This window comes from Opisthocomus hoazin, chromosome 3, assembly GCF_030867145.1.
Source record: "Opisthocomus hoazin isolate bOpiHoa1 chromosome 3, bOpiHoa1.hap1, whole genome shotgun sequence".
Classification (NCBI taxonomy): domain Eukaryota; kingdom Metazoa; phylum Chordata; class Aves; order Opisthocomiformes; family Opisthocomidae; genus Opisthocomus; species Opisthocomus hoazin.
This window is the reverse complement of record NC_134416.1, coordinates 87,509,264-87,535,392: the sequence shown is the minus strand read 5'-3', so window position 1 is coordinate 87,535,392 and position 26,129 is coordinate 87,509,264. Positions and strand designations below refer to the sequence as shown.

The 26,129-nt window shown below is 40.8% G+C and overlaps 2 protein-coding genes and 1 long non-coding RNA gene across 6 annotated transcripts in view; 1 reads left to right on the top strand and 2 right to left on the bottom strand.

The window, feature by feature from the left end:
• The first annotated feature begins 270 nt into the window (after positions 1-270).
• LOC104326818 (transmembrane protein 14C) lies at positions 271-4,000 on the top strand. The gene is made up of 4 exons (XM_075416954.1): positions 271-412; positions 844-945; positions 2,863-2,947; positions 3,180-4,000. The coding sequence occupies exons 1-4, from the start codon at positions 337-339 to the stop codon at positions 3,235-3,237; spliced, it is 321 nt and encodes a 106-aa protein (XP_075273069.1). The 5' UTR covers positions 271-336; the 3' UTR covers positions 3,238-4,000.
• Positions 4,001-4,047: 47 nt separating this feature from the next.
• MAK (male germ cell associated kinase) overlaps positions 4,048-26,129 on the bottom strand; it is a 36,779-nt gene continuing 14,697 nt past the window's right edge. For 3 of the 4 annotated variants that reach the window (XM_075416950.1, XM_075416953.1, XM_075416951.1), the window contains exons 9-16: positions 22,262-22,429; positions 20,146-20,466; positions 18,807-18,997; positions 18,157-18,287; positions 16,105-16,236; positions 13,602-13,676; positions 10,696-10,824; positions 4,048-7,464 (exon numbers count right to left, since the gene is read on the bottom strand). In XM_075416950.1, coding sequence (XP_075273065.1) covers positions 7,310-7,464; positions 10,696-10,824; positions 13,602-13,676; positions 16,105-16,236; positions 18,157-18,287; positions 18,807-18,997; positions 20,146-20,466; positions 22,262-22,429 — 1,302 coding nt within the window. In that variant the 3' untranslated portion in view covers positions 4,048-7,309. The remainder of the gene's footprint in view (positions 7,465-10,695; positions 10,825-13,601; positions 13,677-16,104; positions 16,237-18,156; positions 18,288-18,806; positions 18,998-20,145; positions 20,467-22,261; positions 22,430-26,129) is intronic. The other variant, XM_075416952.1, reaches the window with a different exon arrangement.
• Positions 11,773-13,156, bottom strand: LOC142360886 (uncharacterized). Its single transcript, XR_012763515.1, has 3 exons — positions 12,801-13,156; positions 12,592-12,695; positions 11,773-12,293 (listed from the first exon to the last, which is right to left on the bottom strand). It is a non-coding gene; the product is annotated as an uncharacterized LOC142360886 (long non-coding RNA).

The window sequence follows — 26,129 nt, the reverse complement described above, 5'->3', positions numbered from 1 at the left end:
GCCCTGGAGCAGCCCGCCCATGAAGCACCGCACCCCGCGGGAGGGACCCACGCTGGGGCAGTTCGCGGAGGACCGCGTCCCGCGGGAGGGACCCCACGGCGGAGCGCTGAGGGGGCCGGCGCAGCGGGCTGGCGGGAGCCCCATACCCCGGGAGGCCGGGGCGATGCCGAGCCTGGGAAGCCGGGGGGAGGCGGCTTTATCTCGTTTCCTTTCTGCCCTTCCTGCTCTGCCGTTAACTGGCGGGTGCCCGTCACGGCCGGCGGGCGGGACCTCCGGGGCGGGCAGCGGCGGCGCGCCGGGGAGGGCGGCCCAAGGTCGGCGCGGCGCGGCCCGCAGATGGAGTACGACTGGCTCGGCTTCGGCTACGCCGCGCTGCTGGCGGCGGGCGGCGTCGCCGCATACGCCAAGGCGGGTGGGTGCTGCTGCCGCTGCCGCCGCTGCTGCCGGAGGCGGCGGGAGGGGCGTCCCGGCCCCGGCCGCGGGCAGCCGGGCAGCCCGCCGCCCCGCTCCGCTCCGCCCGGCCCCGGGCCCGGCCCGGCGGGTGCCGAGCGCTGCGGGAGGGCGGGCTGTGAGCCCCGGCCTGGGCGCCGGGGCCCGGGCCCGCGGCGGCCTCGGCGAACCGCGCTCGGTCCTTGCCGCACGGACACGGCGCTCGGCTGAGGGCTGCGGGGTGTCTGACCGATAAAAAACAGCCCCGCTGCAGTGTCTTTGGTTTAGATGGCTCTTTGTGGTTGATTTATTGATCAGTAGCGAATGTGAACTTGCAGGTGCTTTAGTTTGGCGCGCAAGGCTTGTTGCATGTGTGTTCTGTCACTAAGTGCTCGTGTGTCTCGTTTATTCCAGGCAGCGTCCCTTCTCTGGCTGCTGGCCTGCTCTTCGGTGGCTTGGCGGGGCTGGGCGCCTACCAGCAGTCCAAAGATCCAAAGAACGTGTGGCTTTCCCTGGGTAAGTTTGCTTGGCACCCGCGTACTGGGCAGTACTGGTGGTCGTGGGGACAGTAACCGTTCTTCCAGCGCGTTTCAGCCAATCTGTGTGCCCTTGCATGTGTGTAAACGCTGTAAGTGGCGGCAGGGCCTCCTGCCCACAGCCAGGAGGTGTTTGTGTAAGACCACGTACTTGGGTCTACAGCCCAGGTTGTCCTTGAAGCCAGGGGTTGGTGAGAAACACCTGTCTCCTCTGCCAGATCAGACACCCTGATAGACCGGTGCAGGCATAAGAAGCGCCCGTGAAAGGTGTGTAGTTGTGAAGCCGCGTTTCTAGCCTGCGGTCATGGCAATAAGCATGTCTGCAGTAGTGACAGCACTGTGACCAGCGGTGTGTGCCTTCATGGAGTATTGGTTTGCACAAGCATCTCGGAAGAGCAGTATGTGTTTTAACACCCCGTGGAAGAAACAGTCTGAAGTATGTAAAAGAAGGGCGGCAACGATCTGTTCTGCTTCCCAGAGTAGATGGGACAAGAAGTTGTGGGCTTAGCTTGCAGTTAACCCTTCAGGTGAAGGAGAAGGATAAAATGATAGTGGAAAATACTGTGGAGCGTGGGGAGAGGCCAGGTGAACCTCGGGGACTTCCATCACTGCAGGACTTTAATAACTGGGTAAACCAGTGTCTGTCAGGAATTGGTCTTGCCTTTGGGCACTAGGTGAACCTAGATGACCTCTTCAGGTTCCTTCTAGTTCTGTAACTACGACATAGTACTATCAGCGTTACGATACTATAGCATTACAGTGATTTATTTAAAACTGATAGGACTCGGTCACGTAATGTGCTGAAAGGCTTAATGAAGCCCCTGGTAGATACTGGAGAGGAGCAAACCGCCTTGTCAGTAAGGAATGAAGTGTGAAGCACAGCTCGGTGTGAAGTTTCCATGTGGGAGCTGTCTCTTGCCCGCTGGCGTGCCCTGGGAGCGGCTGCATGTCGCTGGCACGAGTTTTTAGGCAGTGTCACAACAGAAAGGTGAGCAGCTTCCTTACGCTCTGACATGCGTGGAGTGCTTTCAGGTGGACCTTTTGAAAGCGGTGTTGTGTCCCAGTCTGGTGCAACTCCTTGTTCATCTGCTCCTCCTCAGCCCTGCTGCTCCCAATGAGCTTTAGGTTGGTCACAGTACGTCACGGGCAGAAATCCAGAAAAAGAGCCTTGGCAGAATATCTTTAGAATAACTTTTGCCTTGTCTGATGCAAACAAGCATGAAACTTTGGAGAAGGGTATACAACACCTCCCCCTGCCTTTCTTCTTTGAAGAAACAACCACCCTGTAACTTTTATGTGAGTATTGATGGGATTTTTTTCCGGGTTTAGGGCTTAAATAATTCGGAGTAATGTTTAAAATGTTAGTCGCTCTTTCAGTTTAATCCCTTAGATTGCTTTCTGTTTGCTAATTCGAATTTTCAAGTGGGGTTGTTTTATTGCTAGTTGTAGTACTTAGTGCCACCTTCCAGTTCAGAGTGTCACAGAGAAATGGGAACTGTCGTAATATTTGCTTCCCACGTAGTGAACTTTGTCACTGTCCCAGCTTTCTGGCAGTTTTGAGCCTGTCTGTATTCAAGGAAATAATCATTCTTCTGCAAATAAGGAGAAACTGGGGGAGACTTGGTGATCTGCCCAGAGGATTGGAGGCTGTGGGCGATTAGGCAGTAGTCTCAACCCTGATGAGATCTGCTCGCTTCTGAGCAGTGGAGCGTGCTCACCAAAGCTACTGAGAAGCTTGCAACAGCTCTACCATTTAATAAAAAGAAGTGAAATGTCCCTGGGGAGAGGAGGGAAGCGTTCCTGTCCGTAGCTGTAGGCACTGCTCGCTGTCGGAGCATTGCGGCGCTGCGCTGGTGTTTCTGCTTCGGACGGTTCTGACCGGGTGTCTTTTCAACAGTGGCGTCCGGAACCTTGTCTGCTGTCATGGGAATGAGGTTCTACAACTCCAGAAAAGCAATGCCCGGGATAATTGCTGGTGCCAGGTAGTCACCTGTATTTTGTTCTTGTCTGTATTTTTGAATACGCATTTTATTTAACTTATTTGTGTGTTACATTGCTTTAAAAATGTTACGTGGTAAGTTCTGTGAAAAATGAAATCTTCTGGTGGAGTTCAGCTAAATGAAATCATGTCGATGTTTTCTTCCTTCTTGTTCTTTACGGGATTTTTGCCTCCCCCTGCCCCCTTTTTTTTCTAACAACCATTCTGTTCAACAGTTTACTGATGGTTGGACGGCTTGGATTGCAGATGATGGAAAAGCCTCTTAAGCCATAAGTCTGCGTCAAGTCACTTGAAGATGCGTGATTGAGAAGCCTGAAGATGCAACTGCCTAAACGTGCTACACAGAAGTGGAAAAGCCACTGCTGTCTGTACTTGTGCTTTTCATATCCTAACGCATCTGCGTTGTGTTTATAAAGGACTGACACTGAGAGCCCTTGTTCTGTCTTCCAAAATGGTATTTCCCTCAACATTTTCTGCACTGTGAAGCAAGAAAATGTGAGTATAGCATTAATTTGGCTTCTGCTCCTGCAGCTTTCAGTAGGCAAAGACCCCTTGCCACTTGCATGCAGACAGTTGCAGGATTGAAGCTTAAATGTACATCTGGTCTTGTCATTCTAACATCATTCATACCTCTAAAACAAGGGGAGAGGAGTTGCCAATTTGTCACTAGTAATTAATATAACAAAAGTGCTTATTACGTTACTGCTCCCTTTCCTTGCCAGTTTATCCGGTCATGATGTTTGTCAGCAAGGGACTTTGTTCTCCTAGCACCGTGCGTTAGAACCTGGTCCCACAAAACACAATCGTGGAGCAGGCTGGCAAGGTTCTACTGAAATGCAGTGAATGCAAAGCTGTTACTTGCAATTACTTGTAAGCAGAAGTGCCCAGCAAAATGTCACTTGTTTCACTTTTACAGGTTATTACTCATAAATCAAAAATATGCTTTATTAGATAATGCTGAGTTGTAGGCATAGCTCCTGCATTTCATGAGAATCAAAATGTTATTCTAAATAAACCAACAAATTATTATTACAAACTTTTGCGTTCTACACAACTATTGTTTTCTTTAATCGTTCATCTGGATTGATACAGTTTGGTGCCTTTCTGGCCAGGTGTCTGGATATATTTGCGAACATGAATTGTATAAATAATCTCAATTTCATTCCCTGAATCTAGTGACTTGTAAATATAAAAATCTTATGAACTGAGGGGAGGTGCAAGAGAACAAAAGCATGCTGGCCACATAGTCAGAGAGGTGTTACATTAAAGTTTGTTATTTTTTTCCCTGAATCATATATTTTAATTTGAAAAATTCTCTATGAAAGTTTATTTAAAGACAGAAGGGCTCAGTTGATCAGTTTTTGTCCTCAGTTGATTCACTTGATGCCTGAAATCATCCTGGGAGCTACACAGGGATGGTAATGTATCCCTTTTCTGGTCTCATTTAACTTACATCCCTTTCTGCAAAGATCCTGAGCTTTGAGTTCCTCAACCTTTTGTCTTTGGTGGCTGGTACTAGGAGAGATGGAAGCAGCGGGGTTGATCTGTTAGATTGGTGGGACCAGATGAGGAGTTGCTCAGAGTTCTCTTAAATATCAGGCCAGTACCTTAGCAGGAGGGTGACATCTTGTGGTCCCCTTTTTTCCCTTTCCTTCCAGGGATGTGCAGGGCAGCAGGTGGTTTGTCTGTAAGCCATCCTTTCAAGTCTCCAGGCTGTGGACCCAGTGTTGGTAGGCCAGTGTCTGAAGGTCTTGGCTCTAGCTTGAAAAGGTTGATAAGCCAGACAGTAGCATTTAAGACACTTCTTTAAACAACTGTATGGGTTATTTGCCTCTTCATACTGCTTTTGAAGCAGTTATTTTCTGTGGAAGTAAGATGCAAACAGAAACACATCACCTGCAATAAACCGAGAACAGCCACAATCCAGCAGTTCTCTGTTGTGTAACGCTGGTCTCGAGTGAGGTAACTTGCGCTGCAATTGTCCTTTAGTGGAATAAAGGCAATAGAAAGCAGGGAACTGGACTTCTAAACTCTTAGACCAAAGTGTTAAGCCTTGCTGCTGTTCCATGAGCCTCGGAAAGCAATGCCTTGAATTGAGAAGTGCTGGTAGAACTCATGTTACCACTTCTCATGTTCAGGAGAAACAGCAGTAATCCAGACAAAGGGAGGAGAGAAAAGCTTGAGCCTTAGATGGCTTTTACCCCCTTGGAACTTTATCAGCATATAGTAAATTTCTTGAGGGTTAGATGGCATTTCTGCACTACAGTTCATTATGTAGCAATGAATCAGAATTAAAATGACTGTACAAATCCTCTTAGCCTCTTATTACTGTTTTTTCTTGCTGTTTGCAAGAATTTCTTAACGCTTGTCATGCTTTGATCATGACAAGTAAAGGCAGTTATGGTCATGTCAAAGCTGTTTCAATGTTCATTAGCATATGGTAAGGACAGCATGTTTCTTCTAGCCACATTTAGCACTTTAAATAGTGCCTTTTGCTTTTTCTGCTCTAGGTGACTTACGGACAAGTGAGCTGTGGACACATTATTAGTTATTCCTTGACCAGACTGTGATTTTAACTAAATCACTGGTATCTTGTACTAGAGGTGCATGATTAATTTATCTTGTTTTTTAACTCTAAAACCAGTGCATTTATGCCTATTACAGAAAGTCTGAGGTTGTTCTTTATTGCCGTAGCCAGTTACAGCTATATTCTACAGATAAATGAAGATGCATTTAAATAGCATAGGGATGTCTGTTAGTACCAAGGGAATGACAAATACTTAAGCCTAAACCAATGGCAATTGAATTAAACTCTCGAGGGCATTACTAACCAGATATCCCTACCCCTGTATAGCTCTTCCAGCGTTAAAGTGGCATTTTCTTTAGATGCAATTTTCGTAACAAAATACTTGACTTTTTGGTACCACTGTTTTAGATTCAATTGATTTCCAGTAAGTTAACCCATATATTATGGCACATTAGGTCAACAACAGGAATTAAAATTTTCATATGCAGTTACAAAAGCCATACAAATACATTTCTTTTTTACAATGCTTAAAGTAATCATTAACAGATTTACATCTTTAAAGAACATACTCATTTTGTACTTTAAAATGGCAGGTTTAATGTAACAAAGAAGTCTAAAGCATCTATTCTAAATGCAGTTGTTAACAGAAGTAGCCTAGGTCAACATACTAAAAACAATTTATTGTACAATGCAAGGTGCTCTGTGGGATTTTACTATAAAACTTAGCATAGAAACCAGGGAAAGTAAGGAACGAGCATATAAACAGTGAGGTATTGCATTATTAAAGTTTATGTGTGTTTTCAGGTACATAAGTTGGCCCTTAAGACATAAACCAGAAAGCAACATCTTTGAAGAACAGCCCAATATCCTCCCTCACGTAGCTTATTCAGCTTCTCTAGTTTAGTTTCATCACCCAACAGAGACATGTAGAAACAGGAGTTTACTGATAATTTACGCCTTTTTGGCTAATTCACCCTTAAAATGACTCACAGATTGCAGTGCTTCAGGCTTCTTAAACTGTCACTGTGACAATCCCTTGACAGGGCAGATGTAAGTCTCCCCAGATCTTCGACCAAAAATGGTCATAAGTTAATTATAACAGTAAAATCTAATTTTTAGGCTTCACTACAGCTTGGCAAGGTAAGTCTAGCATTCAGTACTTGTTTAGCTATTTTCCAATATGTTTTGGTTTCGGCTGCCGCCGGCAACAAAAGCGCCACGCGGCCGCCCCTCCCCCCGCCGGGGTGCGGAGGAGAATGGAAAGAAACGGGCAGAAACCGGTGGGTCGGGATAAGGGCAGTTTAACAGAACAGTAAACAGAGGGAAACAGCAACAACAACGATACAGAAAAGGGGGATTACACAGAACAGACCCCACGACCCCACAGAGCCCGATCTGTGCTTTCACTCATCTTTCTGGTAAGGAACCAGCCTAATACCTGAATGCCTGGTGCTGCTCTGCTTTTGCCCTGCTTCTAGCTGCTTGTGTACTTCAAGCATGTGCCAATAGTGGACGTTGCAGTGGGCCAACAACCTTAACGGCTGTCTTAAAAGTATGAGGCTAAGAGATCTACCTATAGAAAAATGTGATCTGAAATCTACTTCTCAGTAGTTTTGGCAATACGTGTTATACAATATTTCAATGAATCCTACTTTACAGCCAGTTATGTGGTATTATACAGGTAATAGAACACAAAGTCTTTTTTTCTTCCTAAGACTATGCGAAAGTAAAGAAAAGTTAGAGCAAATAGGCATTTTGGGTTTCCAGTGCAGTAGAACTGAACACAGCTCATATAACATCTATGCAGGATGGCATTTTCTATCTGTTTCCTCCGTATTTGGCCACCCAGTCTGTTCGTCCATGTACTGGCTGAATTGTTGGTGGGTGAGTTAAAATAGTCATGTTTCTTGCTGCCGAGTTGAAAGTAGGACCTGGTAACTGAGCACGAACAGCTTTGGTTTTCCAGGAATAATCTGAAAGGAACAAGAACTCAGAATTAATTACAACTCAAAAGGTATTTCACTCCTTTTCAGATAAAAGAACGAGAGCTTCAAGATGACATGTGGTACTCAAGGATGCTAACACAGCAGCATGCTTTGGTCTCTGATATGCTGTCTATGCTTCTTTTCAGGTTAATGTTTCCTGTAGGTTGTATATCTTATTAGTAATTCTCATCTACTGGATACCTGTTTTGCAGCAATCCCTTGAGAAAACACTGAGACTGAAATTCAGTGGAAAAACTGATGTGTATGTCTACAACTCAGTATCTCCTATTACAAAACTGCTACAGAATGAAAGTGTTCTTTCCTCTGTCTCAAATATTTAAAAAAGCATGTAATTATAACAGACCCAAACAGCCTAGACGGAAGGGCAGCTTCTGGAGACCCTCTTGTTCCTTTTGAGATTTTATGCCTTTTATTCCCCTCCTGCTTAGCTGAGAGCTCCTGGTGTACCTGGTGGTGAGTCCTCTTCATCTCCATTTCCCGTTTCTCTGCTGATTTCATAGGATCTGTCTCAAGCCTGCAGTTTTTTTTATCTCTTAATGTTGGCATCCTCCTGGTCTCACAGCACTGGGAGCAGTGCACTACTGTATTCCCAGCCTTCCTACTCAGATTTCCCCTTTCTGCGTTTCAGATTCTTCCTGCTTCCTCAGCCTTTATGCGATTGAAGTAATTGCCCTGCTGCAGGGGCTGAGAGCTTACGGTTTTCTTCATGTTCATCACCAATTCTGCCATTTTTCCAATCTTGAAAGTCAGTCATTTGGAACCTCTCTTACCCAGACTCCCGCTATACCTGACCATTGTTTCCTTAGCATTCCTAAAGGATATCCTGCCCCTTCCATTCCTGCTTTTGTAGTTTAGTCTTCTTTTATTAGGTATTACTGATGCCTTTTTTTTTTTTTTTAGAAAATTTAACATGTTACAAATAGTTTTTTTTTTTTCTTTCCTTCTATGTATCATTTTGTTTCTCACAGAAAACCACCTATTTTTGGCGGTATTTTTTAACAGTGGGTTGAGCCTGTTAAGGAGCAGGTGAGGTTCAAGACATCTAAAAAGGTAGAATCTCAAGGAACTGAAACTGTGGGTCAGGTGTCCACCTCTTTGGACACTTGCACTGTTCCTTTTTATTGTAGGCTATCTTTCATCAGCAAGTATGATTCCAGCCTACCCTCTCTTAGTCATGAAGGTCAATTCTCTCGGGTCTTGGCATTTTGCTCAGAGAAACTCGTCTTTCATACTACATTAAATTATTTAAATTATGGCATTAAAAAACTTAACAAATGAAGACAGAAAAAACAATTGAGAGCATAACTTATTTCAGTTTGGGTAACACAAAGCAAAGGGTCACCAAAAATGTTAATTTTCAAATATCAACACATAGGAGATGAAACCTGCCATTTGCTTAATCCTTATCTCTCTTGCCATGCAAGTCTGCAGAGTTTAGGCTAAATACGAGGGGTTTAAGCAATGGGATTCTTGCTCTTCTGCAGGACATGGAAGAGTCTCTTAATTGACTTACATCTGCCAGCCTTTCTGACTTTTACTACACATTTTCCATTTCTAATTACATATTAACAGTGAATTTGTTTCCCTTTGGATCACCATATGTAATTCCTTTTCATTCTCACTCTTCACAGCAGTCTAGAGATGGTTGAAGATTTTGTCCTCCTGTGAACTTCTTGATCCACACACTGTGACAAATCAAAACTCTCACTGTTGTGTTTCAGCAGTGAGTTGATAAGACAGTGAAGTGCAGCTCCAGCCTTCCCTGGTGAGCTTCTGATCCACTCGATCAGACTCAGAATATGCACACATCTGAGTGTATGTTATATATGCATGCCATCTCCTTCCTTCCCTCTCTCCTTCTCAGAAGTCACTTGCAAGTTCCTAAGGGTGACAGGTAACTCAAAAGAGCAAGTCAGCACAAAGAACATTATTAAGCAGGACTATATCAGCTTGGTCTGCCATAGGCCTTTTAGTTAAACAATTCAGGATTGTTCAGGGCCTTGCTATTTCCTCTGAAGTAACTGGAGAAATGTGCTGTTGGGTTTGGACAATGGCTCCAAATCTTCACTCACAAACCAGTTTCTCCTGTTCCTGTTCTCAGTCGGAAACATGCCAACAAAGACAATGCTCAGAACGTCATCCATAGCACAGAGGATCCAAGGTAAGTTACATTCAGAACAAATTTCACATTGCTTTTAACCGCTGAATGGAACAGTCTTTTAATGTGTTTGTTAATCTAATGTACAGCTACGTCATTACTGTATCATAACTATTAAGAACTGGTCGTGTGCATTCTTGTTTGGCTTTTACCTTCTGTAATGTAGCAACATTGAAAGTTTCACTTCCCAAGGCACTCTTGTGGTATTTCATGGGTACAAGAGTAGTGTCACCTCAGTCTCCACAGACTTACACAGCCAACACAGTGAGATGAAGACACAGTGAAAAACTGCCTTACATGACCACCGCAGAAACCACAGGCCAACTAGATAGGGCCAGTAAATAAGAGCAAAAAATAATCTTAATTTACTGCTTACACCATACCTGTAACATTATGTGTGAATTTAGCAAGTCACTTAACGAAGGTCTTTGCCTTTTTTGAAATTGTTGAGGTGGCTGTAAACATGGATCAGCATCATTCAATTACATTAAGTGACATTAAACTGATTAAAGACCCATACAAGACAGCCCCAAGCTACATGAAAGTCACTGTCAAGAAAATTCTTCCAAATCCAAATACAAGGCTTTGTTAAAACTTCAATTTATCTATTTTGCATACTTACTAGTTACTGACTGTATCAATTCCTGCTAGCTACATAAATCATGGATTTTTATTGTGTCCAGACTACATGACCATTTACTATAGAGTTGTGGAGTTATATATTTTTACAGTTCTGCTTAGCCCTTCACCACTAATGAGCAGTAGTTTAGCAAATAATCCAAACCTTCTAGAATTACAAAAGGTTTGCACCTTTATTTTCTCTTTTACCTAACAAATAGTAGCAATAGTTTCTCTAGCTATTGGGACTGCCTCCAGACACCTACATTCAATTCAATTATGTTAAGAACAATTCATGTCCAAGAATTTTATTTACAAAACTTGAGGAAAACCTTACTAAGGGCTAATAAATCTTCCAGGAAGCATGGGAAATGAACATTTCTTTTTGTCTCAGATACATATGGTAAAAGGATGTTTCTTACCTGATACAGGTGCACCAAGAGGAGCTAGCTGTATCCGTTGTCCAGCTGATCCAACTTCTTTTTTATGAAAGGAAGGGATATATACTCCTGATGGGTTGTAAGCAGCACCACTTACAAAGCCAGGATTTCCTGTTGACATTACAGAATTTTAGTATTTTCAGTTGCATTCAGAAAAACTTGCCTACTTTTTACAATCACTTCGAAATATATTTGCAGTACCACAAGAGTACTAAGTATGAGTGTTCCTTAAAAACTCCCCAGTGCTTGTCTGCTGGAAAAAGTATATATTCATTCTTCGCTTTGTATATTCATTGGACCCTTTACAGCGCTTAACAGACTCACTAAGTTGCAAATCTAGTACATCTGATCTGCAATTCATCAGGAATAAAGACAACAGAGCCGGCTGAAAATGTCATGAGTACTTTCATTAAACTTAGACCACATAGAAAGGTTTACACCGAGTTTTAGGGAAAGGTAAGATCTTACCTTCTACTTACAGCTACTTGCTTTACTGGGTGCTGGTTTAAGCACTTCAGTATTTGAGAACTGTTGTGCTCAACAGTACTCTTGTGCTCAACATGTTCGACCTAAATCTATTTGAAATAATGGAATAAAACTTCTCTTGTGGGAAGTGGTGCACCACTTGAACTCGACTTTGCTGGTTCCACTGTTAAAGACCTGCTGTAAAAGTCAGACCCAGTTACCCTCTTTCTTTAACCCCAGTTATAATTCTGTTGTGCCTGGTTTTGGTCCAGCTGTTTCTTTAAAGCAGTGCCAACTTGGGAAGATTGACATAACTGTCCTCATTTGGAAACTGAGACACATCATGCATTTACACACAAAATTAGTATTGAAATTATTGTCCAATGGCAGATGGATCTGTTACAATACTTAAACTGTCTGGTCCAAAGAAATTTCTTACCTTCTCCATGTCGGGCATCACTTGGGACAGTGTTAAGACTGTGCTGGCACAATGTCTGGAGAAAAATGCTTTTCTCTAGTGGTGTGGTTCTGAATTCAGTAGTATTAAATTTGTGAACTACAAGGCCATACACAGTAGTTTTAATCTGACCTTTATTAAGTGTAAGCATTTTTATCATTCAGCATGGTTTCACTGGTAGTTGCATTAAAACACGCAATATCCGATTTGACAGGTTTTTTTTTCCGTCTTCTAAATCTCTGGTCTCAGTGCAATCCCAAAATGTTCCTCTTCACACAAACACTCCCAGTCCTCTGTGGTAATTTCAGAGCTCACAGCAGTGGATCTATAAGCTGCAAAATTGGTCATCTACAAACCCCAAAAGGTATCCTTCACTAATTACAGCTGTGTTGGGTCATTGCATACTTCCCTGTTCAGAAGCACTAACAAAAAGCATTCAGCTAATTCAGTTTTGCCAGTCTCCTCAAACTGTCACTTCTGTCAGTTCTGCAAGTAGTTGGGTCTCCATGTGGCTTCCCTGTGTCCAGTTGATGCCAGTCTCCAGCACAGTAAAGAATGACACAAAAGTCCTGGTGAAAAATACAATTTTAATGAAGTATTCTAATAAAATTGAACTTTCATGCAGTCTTTAAGTTGTTCTTCATTTTCAGGAATTTGCCTGAAAAACAAAACAACGCCACAGTTTTAGTGGTTCATTCACCTGCCTGTGCGCACACGTGCGCACACACACACACACATTCTCTTTTTCCCCCAGTTCCTAATTATTTCACAGGGAGTGGCTCATAGCTCTGACAGCTCAGTAGCACCCCTTAAAATTCTGAGGTCTGAAAATAAGAACATGACAGGCCTCAATTAATATAACCTCAGAAAGACTACTTCTGTCTGCTTCTTATCTACAGCTCAGCAAAGCTGCCTATCTGTCAAAAACTGCTCAACCATTTCCTGGTTCTCCTTACCTCTGCATATCCAATGTCCTTTATGAGCCCTTGTGCAAGAAATGGAAGAGTGCAGCCAGGAGGAACAGTGTGGGTGAAACGGAGAGGTCTGGAGGGGTGATCTTCTGTTGGATGAGAACAAGGGAAAGGGGAAAAAAATAAGTTCAATACAAACTAACAGAATAACTACAAATGAAAAAAAAATCATATTGAAAAGCACAGTTCCTCACCTCTGGCCACTGCTGTACAAAAGGGTTTCTTGCTACAGAAATATTCGTCCATCAGGCATCCAGGAGGTCTGGCAGCAGGTGCATAGGCAAGCGCTCATGGCCATGGTATCAGCAACTGTAAACTCAGGCCGTATCCCCTACCTCAGACAACGTACACCTGATTCTCCATAAAGTCATTGAGTTGTTTGAGCTGAGTAGTGAGTTCAAAAAACCCCATGAGTAGTTGCAGTGAGCCATATCCCACAAGCAGTACACCCCAGAGGGGCCCAAAGCTGCAGGACAGGTGAAACATTCCAGGAGCTTTACAATGCTCGAAGGGAGCAGTGTGTTTAGATGCAAACTAGGCTGCCTGGAAACCTGAGTTTCCACCCTCTTACACAAAGGTAACTCCACCAGAATCTATGCAATTACAGCACTGTACAATCAGTGTAACAGACAGAGAAGCAGAATGCGGTCAACAGTGCAAGTCCCAAGTGCCCTTGTGAACAAGCGGTCCTTCAAGAGGGATGCATAGGCTGCTGCTGTAGGATTGCTTCTTCATCATTATCCAGCAACAATACAGTGACATGCTGTGGATTTTAATTAGGTTAATAAAGTCTTCTCTATCTTTTAAAGCACAGTAAGTGCCAACAGTCAAGAAGAAGTCAGAATGAAGAAAGCAAGGTTTGACAAAATGGATTACAACAGAAAATGAAGTACATGATCATCTGGAATCTGCATTATAAGTGCGATTTTTACAAGAAAATGTAAAACATAAATAAGAAATGTGCAAAGAACCAGGCTACAATTGCTATAAATTACCTTTTGGATCATCTAATTTTTCATTGAGCCTTTCTTTGCATGAGAGCTTTTCAATAGGTATAATTAAGTTCTCATCTGTAGACAAGAAAAAAGAAAGGAAGAAAAAGATGGAAAGACAGACTTTAGAAAAAGTGTATGAAGAAGCTGGCTAGGTGATGTAAAAGAAATGAGGGAAAACAAAGCAAGAGAGAATAAATATCTGGCATTTTTGTAACTATGTCTCATTCCTTTGTTTTCTCAAGCAGGAAATTTTACTCTCACAAGTTACTTTACAAAGTCCTTTCTAGTAATGGAATAAAAATGTGATTTACCAACAATGTAATCGCATTCCAGTCACACAAATATATAAATCACAAGTTTAAGCACTCGGGCGTATCTGCAAAGTTGACTGATCATCACCTTACAATTCTTCATAAATAAAGCATTTGTAACTATTTGCTCTGATCTTATTTCACCTTAGGGCAATGTTGTGGATGAGGAAGGAAAAAAAAGGCACTTAAATAAACTAAGCATAGTTATTTAAACAGTAAACAGCACAGTATCAACTTTCAATTCTGTCAATATGAAAAAGAAAATGTACATAATTTACATGTGTTGTATTTCCATGATCGGTGCTCCAGCTATCCTGGTTGCATGTGTATCTGTCTTAAATGTTGTTGCCCCCCCAGTATATGAAACATCACATGCAATTTAAGATACTGATGGAAATAATACCAAGTATTTTCAAACACACAAAATAATCAGGTTTAGGTTTTTTTCTTTCAACTTCTGGTACATACCCAGAGTAAACCAGTAAGACAAAAGCAGTATTTTTACTATTAGCATTCATCTTAATTTTAATTTCAGTGCAATTCAGTAGGTAGATATGTAGTTTATTGATGCATACTTTTGGAAGTAGCTCTTTACCTTTTTGTGCCTAATTCCCTTGAAAGACTATTTTATGAATATATGAATTAATTCTGAGGCACCCAGACACTATATTGTGTTCCGTTTTGGGCCCCTAACTACAAGAAAGACATTGAGGTGCTGGAGTGTGTCCAAAGAAGGGCAACGAGGCTGGTGAGGGGTCTAGAGAACAAGTCTTACGAGGAGTGGCTGGGGGAGCTGGGGCTGTTTAGTCTGGAGAAGAGAAGACTGAGAGGAGACCTTATTGCTCTCTACAACTACCTGAAAGGAGGTTGTAGTGAGATGGGTGTTGTCGCTTCTCCCAGGTAACTAATGATAGGACGAGAGGCAATGGACTCAAGTTACGTCAGGGGAGGTTCAGATTAGATATTAGGAAAAATTTCTTTACTGAAAGAGTGGTCAGGCACTGGAATAGGCTGCCCAGGGAGGTGGCAGAGTCACCATCACTGGAGGTGTTTAAAAAACGTGTAGATGTGGCACTTCAGGATATGGTTTAGTAAGAATGACGGTGTTGGGTGGATGGTTGGACTCGATGATCTTAGATCTTTCCAACCTATGATTCTATGTATTTCGGAAAACAAAAAGATACATATGGTGATTGCTTACAAAAGTCTCTTCTACTCCATCAAAACTGTTGTACATGCTGTTATTTTTCCACTCCTTAAAATGTTTCACATAATTTCAGATGAACAACTTACAGCTCACCTGACTTTCAGAGGAAAAATCAGGTTTATTGACACTGCAGAATGGCTACTGAAGTTCTAGAAAAAAGGGGTGCAGCATCTGCATATAAACAAACCTTCTAAAGTTTTTTCTGGACAAGCATGTAAGGCTAGGTGGTTTAATGGCATTAAAGTATTTGGGAGTGACTCGTGCTAGCTGGACAATGGCTGCAAAGTTGTTAACACTGTAACCTCCCCTAACAGGGTGCTAGGACTGTGTACTTAAAGTACAGGGCTTGGTGGTCCAAAGATAGATTTTAGTCTTGAGTCTGATGTTTTCTTCAGTGACATCTTAGATAAGCCGTTTAACTAGCCTTAGTCTTCACTCCACAAAATGCTGATAATAGTGTTCTTCACAAAACGTAGTGCCAAAAGGCACCTTACCGCAAGTTCCTTGCTGAAAATAAAGGGACTTCTCATGCAGCAAAGTATTTAGGATAAGGCTAGTAGATTGTTAAAAGTCATGTTTAGAATATCAGGCTGTACTTTTATTACATGAGCATGACACCCACCATCTTGCTTTGATATGTGAGACTGCTGTTTGGTAGTGTTCCACGGCACACTGACCAGGCAGTAACGAGGTCAAACTATTTGCTTAAATGAACACAGTAAAATAGTGGTCTAAGAGGCTTATGGACAAAATTTGTCTTGACAGAACTTTATAATAGGGGGTGGTCTATGCTTCCTGTATGCTCTGAAAGCAAAATACATAGTTTACATGTGAAAAAGCTGTGATTTTAAGTCTGGCATTAAAATAAGAAAAAAATGTTAGCCTAGAAGCTAAGCCTGACAACAGAAGTTAAACCAGATGGTCTTAACTAAATTAAATAAAGTATGATGAGATCTAATGTGGCCACTTTTAATTACACTTTTACCTGTAGTATTTCTGTTGAAAGTCACTCCTCCTCCAGCATGTGCCAGCGGTTTAGAAGACAACTGGTTGTTCCAGGTTCCATGGGATCCTTCTTTATTGACTGCTACTAAAGAGACACTCTTAGGGTTTACACCTTAGAAAACAAATTACAGAAAATGTTATAAATACCAATTTTCAAACATAATTCAACCAATGAAAAATGGACACTTCTAGAACAATAAATCAACACTGAATTAGTTGTGGTATAATGCAAACACCATTAATGTAAAAGAACAATGTCTATTGATTAGGTTAGATTTTTCAGCCAAACCATGAAAACTAGAGACTCTGATTTAAGAATCATTTTCTTCATACTTTTAACAGAACTTTAGAAAGCCTTTTTAGTACAGTTACTTGGTTTCTGTAAAACCATAATTCATTATTGATATTTTTGACTCTCAAACTATTAACACTACAATACCTACCAAAAAGTAGCATTCTCAAGGCTGAAACTATTTCTTCAAGGGATAAGTTAAGAAGTAGGACAGAGTTCTTGTTACTTCAGCATGTAATGAGCATTACAAGAGTTAATGGGATTACACAGCATGCAAGCAGCTCCCAGATCTAGTGGTAACAGAACTAAAGTAATATGGATAAAAACAAATATGGTCCTTGGAGTTATTACTCTCTTAAGTGCCAAAATTAATTAGTTTTTATATCTATGACTTTCTCATTGAAAACTCTACTAAAACCAGAGAGACATTAGAATCATGCCCCAAAAAAGATAAGAAATACAGATGAACTTTCCATTTGTGTTACCTTTAGATAGTAAAGCTCTCCCACCCATCTTTTTTTCTTTTGGACTTTAACTGTTGAGTCTCTGGGCATCCTATTTAACATTTAAGAAGTGATTTCATATTCATAAGTCATCACTGGCCTAATGAATTCCTGAGAAATTAGTGATATATTGTAACAAAACAACTTGCCTGACAATCAGGAATTCCTCTGTGAGCCACCAACATTCTTATATGTGGATTACAGTAGAAGTTATGATACACTTACTGTAATCGTGCAAACCATCATGATAACAAAGAAAAGATACTGAGACACCAAGGAAATAATTTGGTTATAGAATATATTCAGAATACTAACTGAAGGCAACATTCCCTTTTCTTTATCCTCCTCATTCTTATTCCTAGCAATTACATAATTTCATGTTATTTTCCTGATAAAACCAACCAGATTTAGACTAAGCTATCTACTTATTTCTAAGGAGGAGGCAGGTGTTGGTCTCTTCTCCCAGGTGGCTAGAGATAGGATGAGAGGCAATGGCCTCAAGGTGCATCAGAGGAGGTTCAGATTAAATATTAGGAAAAATTTTGTTACTGAAAGAGTAGTCAGACATTGGAATAGACTGCCCAGGGAGGTGGTAGAGTCACCATCCCTGGAGGTGTTTAAAAAACGTGTAGATGTGACACTTCGGGATATGGTTTAGTTGGCATGGTGGTGTTGGGTGGATGGTTGGACTTGATGATCTTAGAGGTCTTTTCCAACCTATGATTCTTGGGAAGGGAAGTGAGTGTGTGAATTCCTAGAAGTACGAGTGGCTGACATTTCTGAACACTTCCTACCAAGAAGGGTAACTGTGCTTATCAGAACTTTAAGTTCAAACAACCACAAACCTCCTGACACTGCAAAACTGAGAACTATACACTATATATAAAAAAGTGTATATATATGGGTAGTTTCTTTAGTCCTCAGATACGCTTGCTTATGGGTCAATCAGGATATAATCTTAGGAATCCAAGAGATGTTGGTCCTAAGAGGGCCAGAGAACTTTTATGGTGTACAAGCAGTGCTGAGCTCCCTTATATGTTTACATAGCAAGGACCTTCTGCATCAACTGTGACGAGATATGTTCTGGGCAAGGCATTTAGTCCAAAACTTGAAAATTTAGCCTGGTTATGAAAAGCAAAATTATCCAGTGTGAAATCTAAAGTTTAAGTGTACTGCACATTGACTGTTCACAACTTTTTTTTTTTTTCCCCTCAAATGTATTGACTTTTACCCTTACCAGGTAGATATCTTGACTGTTTCAAATAGTACTGTTTTGCTGATGTGTTTGATCTTCCAGAATCATTTCCCATTGGAACCTTATTTTCCCCTCCTGGCTGGAAACTGCACGAAGGTTTTGGTTCTGGCACACTGAAAGATCAGAATGTTCGAACAATGTGACCAACAACTCCAGCTCAGAACACCACAACCTGACCCTAGCCTGAAGAGTACAGCGCTCTTCTCTTACCCTACTTTCATCAGTAGAATTTATTCCCACAAAGTACCAGACAAGTCTCATACCTCATGACAGTTTGACCTGGGACTTTGATCAAAAAAGGGCATCCACTACAGAATAAAAGCAGGTGTGGATAACTGTGACAGAACTTAGTACCAAACTTAATCAACAAAGGAAATGAAGTTAGTATATCTGATTTTAGTAAAACACAGTTTCTTAATAACATGACAAACGCCTGAAGACAAATTTGATTACGTTTGGCTACTACTGGCGCTATATCAACACCACACCCAAAGCTGGTCTTCTCATACAGCTCTTCACATTCTCGCAGAATTTTGGTGACTTAAATTTTAGCAGATTTGTCTTAATCAATCTGTAAGTCTACTGGACGCTGTTTATTAAAAAAATTGTGATTTTAGAATGATAGGACTTACCTAAAAAGACATTCCTTGTTTTTCTTTTCTTTTAACAGTGCAATGCTAGGCTTCTTTGAACACGATATTCCAAATTCAGTGTCATCCAAGTCATCCCAGCTATCCACAGCCTTTACCAAAGTCTGACCCCATCGTCTTCTGCAGCTTTTGGGACCTACTGCACCATTCTGAGGGCCACTAGCTGCTTGTTTCTATTTTAAATAGGAGAACAAAAAAGCTTCAATCAATTTCTAAAATCTTATAATTTATATCTAGTTCACTTCCTGACTACTGCTTAAGAACTTTGAGGGAATTTTTCGCATTGTGTTGTGCCTATTATGGTCTTAGTCTCAGAGTGATTTTAAGCACAAAATATAACAATAATGCTGGCAGGTATTCTGAGTGTAGCTCTTTTGGACTGTCATCCTTAAATTGCTCAAATCTACCTGACATAGTGAAGTTAATGCTCTATTTGCAGACCCAGTTCAGCGCTCAGCCTTTACTACTGGTATCTCGCTGAACTCATGCTCTCAACAGTGGTAGATGAACTGTCAAGAAGTAGCGCGCAGTGGTGCAGAACATTCACAGCAATCACGCTCAGCGTTTAGGAGTGCCAATTGCTGTGGCCCCAAAGTAAATACAGCAAATAAAAGAAGTTGGTCAGGCCTTTCCTTAACATTCTTTTCCAATGAAATTATTAGGTTTTAAAACTGTCCTTTTATCTGACTACAGTTTGCTTTCCAGTATTTTCTAAATATCTGTTATTTTTAACATACTTTATATTGTAGTTCACTGAGTATAAGTGGAAAGCAAAATGAAGATTAAAAAATGAAGTTTAATATTAATCTTCTAAAAAATCTTACTTGTTAAAGTATTACAAGCTTAGGAATTGGATGAACTTTCTCAGGTATTTTCCCATCTGAGGCAAGAGAAGTTCTCCCTTTCCAATTCTCAATTGTACACTGACAATATTTTTGTGAACTGTTTCTCAAAGGTCAATAAACAGTAGCTGTCATAACTACGCTATTGCATAAGCACGTCAGTAAAGGCTATTATAAATGAACATACATTGTTGTTACAAGCAATCTGTTCTTCTGATCTGCTGTAAAATTTCAGTAAGTGGCCAGTAATATCCTTCATTAGTCCCTAATTAACCATCTGGATTTCCTCTAATAAAAAGTATGACAATTTTCAAGGGATTGCCTGGTTGAATATAGTAAGAACATTTAATAAAAACATTTTTATAACAACTTTTATTTATTTTTACTGTAAATAAAAGAATTTTTATTCCCATATAAACATAATATATAAAATGTAATTAATTTAATAACAAAAAAGGTATTTATTGAAGACAACTTACTGGCAATGCATTTTTATTGATAGTTGGAAAAAATGGTTGTGCCCATGGCTGTTGCTGTTTTGGTACTTGCTGGTTAGGTGTATTCTGAGGCAACTGAATTTGCTGGAGAGGCTGGTGGTTAACCTTTGACAGCGGCTGTAGCTGTGTTTTGTCAGGCGCATCAGGCGAAGATAGAGGCTCTGGCTTGGATATAGCTTCCAGTTTAGGCAAAGCCGGCTTTGGCTCTGTTGGCTGAACTGGTTTCATAGGAGTCTGCTTCTCCAGATACTGTGGAGGAGGTCCCAAAACTTGGCCAACTTGAAAGTAAGGGTACTTTAAAGCCTGGAGAAGATGAAATAAGATACTAATTTTACTTCAAAAAAACTGACTTTGGTAACCTCATCAAGGATCTAAGCAGGTTTCAGGAGCATTTGAGCAGGGTCTACAGCACAGATGCAAGATGGATGCATAATGAGATCATATGTAAACATATCAATATGTGTATTGATAGCTGTCAGTTCTGTATTTTAAACTCTTCCCATCATATAATTTAGGAAGGTGGATCCACTTGTACACGTTACAGCAGTCATGTCTGTCCTTTCCTTCCTTTACTTCTAGGTTTGTGGAGTCTGTGTTTTGAGGTGCATTTTACATTCAACACCATTCTATATTCATGCAGTAACAAATTTAAGTGTTAAAACAGGTAGTCTCCACTACTTTTACTACATGCTTTATTACGTTTCCAATGCTAACTATGTTTTGGCAATTTGATGAACAGCCTTTTTTTTGTTTTAAAAAGCCAGAAGTGTGATGATTGCCATTTAATATTAATGTATAGGTCTTACAATTAGAGGGATGCTAACAAGCAAAGATTCTCCTTCATTTTATCACCAGCCTTCCCTGTTTTTGTTTTCCCTTGAAGTACATTCACTGTGCTTGCTGTGCCTTCATGGTGTTTATTAGGAAACTACAGTGTCTGTCTTCAGGCAGCTGCGTATTTCATTCTCTTTCTCTCACCTTTTCATGTCCATCGCTAGCCACACAGCATGGACATACCTTACTAACACAGCTCTTCCTGTGTCAAAACAACACGCTCTGCTACTCCTTCAGTGTAGGGTCCTACTCTTTGTTAGTTCTCAGAGATGTTTTGCCTCAGCTGCACTTGAGAATTGCTGCCTTTGTACATGTTTCTTTGTATATGCATTAAACTCTCCCTTTTGGCTGTGGATTACACAACTGCTGCAGCTGCTTCCTTGACAACTCACTCAGGCAAAAGCTGGTTATTTGCTTTCATAAAGCACCATGCAGTATTCTGTGTACAGATATATAGCACTGGATTACAGTTAGAGCTCAGTGACTGTAACCATAGATATGCTTTATAAACTGGAGAGAAATGGTTGCTTTGCTTGGTACCATCTGCTTAACCGCTTCTGAATCACTTACATTACATCCACCTAGGATAACTTGCACTATGTCCTTTTTCTTTCCCAACTGTATTCCCCTTTTACATCTTCTAAATAGGATATTGCATTAGGTATGAATACTAAAACAAATATAAAAATATATCAGTAGAATGTAACCACTTTTGGAACTTGAAATATGTTTTCTAAAATTCACTTGGAGGAAAAACTGTGACCTTTGTGACCTACTGGTACGTTCTTCACAACGTTCTTTCCTTACCACTTAGTACAGTTTACGTCCCATCTCCAGGTAAAAATAATCCATAGCTCATTCCATCTCTAGTTTCACAAAAAATAAAGCTTAATTTTCAATATTCCCCCTTTGTACAGATGGGGGAGGAAAAAGCAGGTGGCAGAACTGACATAGTTACAGTTCAGGAAACTTGTAGCTCAGACTTTTCTCCACCCTGTACAGAGAAAGTTTTAGCACATGCCAATACAGAAGACAGCATTGCAGAAATAACTAAAGAATTTATGATGTCTGCTGAGCCAGGTTTAGAACTCTCTTCCCCCCCCCCCCCTCCCCCCCACTCAGTCTCATTCCCACCAGAGTGTTCAAAATGAGGAGACATATCTCTGGCCATCAGCATTAGGACAATCAATTGGTTTCTGTATCTACAATTTTTTAACACTGCAAGAAAATTCAGTCTTATACTTAATCTTTCAGGTGCTCAGACCTGACTTGCTGTAGGTCTCTTCTTTGGATTCCAGTTCAGCATATCACTCATCAGCTGTATTGCTTCATTGCTTGCATTTGGGATGAGAGTTTTTAGGCTTATAGGGACACATTGCGGGAAACGGAAATTCATGGCAGAAGCAAGGTGGTATCCTTCTGGCCAGTCACTCTGTTTCAAAGGAAAGAAAAATGAGTACCAAAAAAGAACAAAGACTATACATCTTTGAGGTATTAGATCAAATTTAGTTTTATGCAGCTTGAGTCATGCTTGGTCTGCGTAACTGCTTCCTATATAGTGGAGAACAGGCATTCCTATTCTCCATTACAATATTACAATGCCAGTGAATGCAGCATTAGTCCTTCTCAAGCTTTCCTGTAGGTAAATAGGTAAAGGTGGAACCATCATTCTGGATACCACACTTGGACATACTCTGTCTGAAGGAGAAAAGAGTGCAGCAGTACTAGGAGCAGTACCAAACATCCCATCTACCACAGAAATGAGCTCAAACAGCTGACTTCAACATACCTTATGGGAACCACAGAGGCGAGGCCCTTTCACCTGGCATACCATGGTTAGGTAACCACAATGCAGCCTATACAACATACCACTGACTCCATCATTAAGACAGTCAAATGATTAAATTACAACTAGACACTACTGCAACAGAAAAAAGCCTGAACCACCAGATAAAAGCTTCTTTTTTTGCATGTGTGTTTAACTTTCCAAAAGTAAATCTGAAGTCCTTCGTTGCTTGCCAAATGCATTGTTTGAACACAGAACCCTAGATTATCAAAGACCTCAACAGATCATCTAGACCATGGCCTTATCCCTTCCTGACAGCTGTTAGTCTCAAAAAGCTTCCAGTTTCTGGCACTCCACAACTGCTCTAAACAGTCTATACCAGAGGATAATTATCCTCAAGATTGGAAAAAAGTAGGTTTCTCTTATGACAATAAAAGACCATTGCTGAGAGTGCTATCATCCATGGATATCAAGAAGAACCATTTCTTTCTTCTCTCTGGAACAGTCTTTTTATACATTTTTTTTATACAATACAGAAGGTGTATTTCTTCTCCTTTCTTCCAGTCTTTCTTTGTACAGGCTAAAGGAATGCAAACAATTGAACTCCTGGGTTGCGGCTTTTTAAGTTATTCTTTTTCTCCGGACTCTGATTTTTCTCTCTTGAAAGGCAAAACTTTAAACTGAATACAATAAAGCAAGTGGAACAGAAAGATTAGTTCACACATCAGTGGACAATACTCCTTTCTCTACACACTGGTATGGTATTTGTCTTTGTTGCAACAAAAAACTGTTGATGTATAGCGCACTATATAGCTCCTCCATCCTCTTCTGCAGATGTGGTAGTTGGATAGTTATCCCCAGATATTTGTGCAGCTGATTATTCCTGCCCAAGTACAGCACTCTCCACACTACTACAGAAATTTTAAAGCTACATTTCTAATTTTACAAAGCAACCCTGAATTCTAATCTTGTCTTCTAACATACTCAATCCTTCCCAGCCTGCTATCTACCAACTTAAGTAGTAAAATCTATCCCATCAGAAGGCTTTTAACACAATTCTAAAATTTCATCAGATGCAGAACCACTCAAGAGTCCTATTCAATCTATCTTTCATTTTGAATGTGAACCAGTAAAGCTTACCCTCTGAATAAGGCTTTCAGAACAGGTATGTACTTATCATGCAGTTTGTTTGTATCCACATGCTGATGAGAATGTTATGAGGGACAGACAGCATCAGAAGCCTTGCTGAAGACAATGTATGATATCGGTGCTTCTCCTCCACCACAAAGCTTGTTACACTGCTACAGGAGTAAATTGGACTGATTTGATAGAATTTGCTCTTAAGACACCAGGTTAGCTATTACTCATCTTTTTGTGTACAACAGTTTTAGTTCTTTTAACATAGTCTATGGTAATCAAGGATCTCAAATATAATTATAAACCAAGTCTGGTTAAAATAAGTCTCAAGACTTCAAGTGATTTCCTATTCCACCTCAGAGAATAATTTGTTCATTTAAATTAATGAAGATTCACTGTTTCCTCCTCCACTGCATCTCCCTCCTTTATTGGAGTTGGTGAGATTCTGTCTGCCAGAGGTAGTGATAAAGGAACAATTTAGAACAAAGTAGCAAGGGATGCTTGTTGAACTGGTAAAGTACAGGGGTAGAGCATACAAATGCAAAAATGAAAAATATGTTTCAATTTATTTAAAAAATGAATTTGGAATTATTTAAAGTACCATTGCCAACCTTCAACTAATGTAAATGCATTTCATTAATCTCTTGTTTTCAGGTCGGCATCAGCTCTTTCATTAAATTGGCACACTACAAGTGCATCATCACTGCCAGTACTTGAATGGTGCAACTTACTGCTTTATTTATAAAATAAATAAAGCAACATTTTATAAATAAAAAAATAGTTGCCTGCCACTATTTAAAAAACACAAACTCACAGAAGTCATTAGTATGGTATTATGGACTTAAACAAAGGAAGGCAAATTGGAATGAATGTAGCTTCTGGATATAACTCCTGTAATTCCTTATTGCAGGATAATGGAATAAATGAAAATGCATGTCTGAAAAAAAATACTATTTGTGGAACTATCTGCAAAACCAGACTATTAAAATAACTGCTTGTTTTTCAGAATGTGGAAAAGTACTTCACTTGTGACAAACGCATTGTTATCGTAATTCCTATCATAATGTTTAAGTACACTTCTTACACAGCCATCTCCCTGAAGAATACCTGAGCATTGTCATAAGGAGATAAAATTCCCAAGTCTGCCCAGCAGATGACAGGGGCACAAAGGAACTAATTACAGCAACCTGGTCTGCTTGGACCAGGAAGGTGTCCCTACCCACGGCAAGGAGGCTGGAACTAGATGATCTATAATGTCCCTTCCAACCCAAACCATTCTATGATTCTACAGCTTCCTGATCCTGGAGGACTGGCTTACAGCGTCTCTAACCCTTAGGGTCTTTAGGAGAGGTTACAGTTTTCTCTGAAATACTCAGCTGGTAATGCTCCCTGCTTTCCCAAGCAGTCGACTTGCTAGTCAGGGAACAACACAGTGTAAACGGTGGTGACTTGCTTCTGTTCAATTACTTAACAAGGCTAGAGAAAAACCACAGCAGTCAGCTCAGTGCTGCTCTGCTGCTACACACAGTGAAAATCTCTGATCTCCCTGCACTTACAGAACTTGTTTATGCTATACATTGGAATTGTTTCAGAAGCTAGTACCTTATTCTTTGACAGGTATTCTTAATATACATCAAAATGATGTTCTTACTATCCTAGACTTGTGAGCTGCTTAAGAAACTTAGCATCTGTGTTTGAAAACTCTCGTCTTAAAATACTGCTCATCCTACGCATTATTTCTGATGCACAATTATCACAGCAATTTTCACTTAGTCCTCTAGACTCAGTTTTCACTTCCACAATGTATCACGCACAGAATCACAGAATGGTAGGGGTTGGAAGGGACCTCTGTGGGTCATCTAGTCCAACCCCTCCCACCAAAGCAGGGTTACCTAGAGTAGGTTGCATGGGACCTCATCCAGGCAGGTTTTGAATATCTCCAGAGAAGGAGACTCCACAACCTCCCTGGGCAGCCTGTTCCAGTGCTCCGTCACCCTCAGAGGGAAGTTGTTCTTCCTCATGTTCAGCTGGAACTTCCTCTGCTTCAGTTTGTGCCCATTGCCCCTTGTCCTGTCGCTGATGAGACAGGACACTGAAAAGAGTCTGGCCCCATCCTCCTGACACTCAGCCTTAAGATGTTTATAAGCATTTATAAGATCCCCTCTCAGCCTTCTCTTCAGGCTAAACAAGCCCAGCTCCCTCAGCCTTT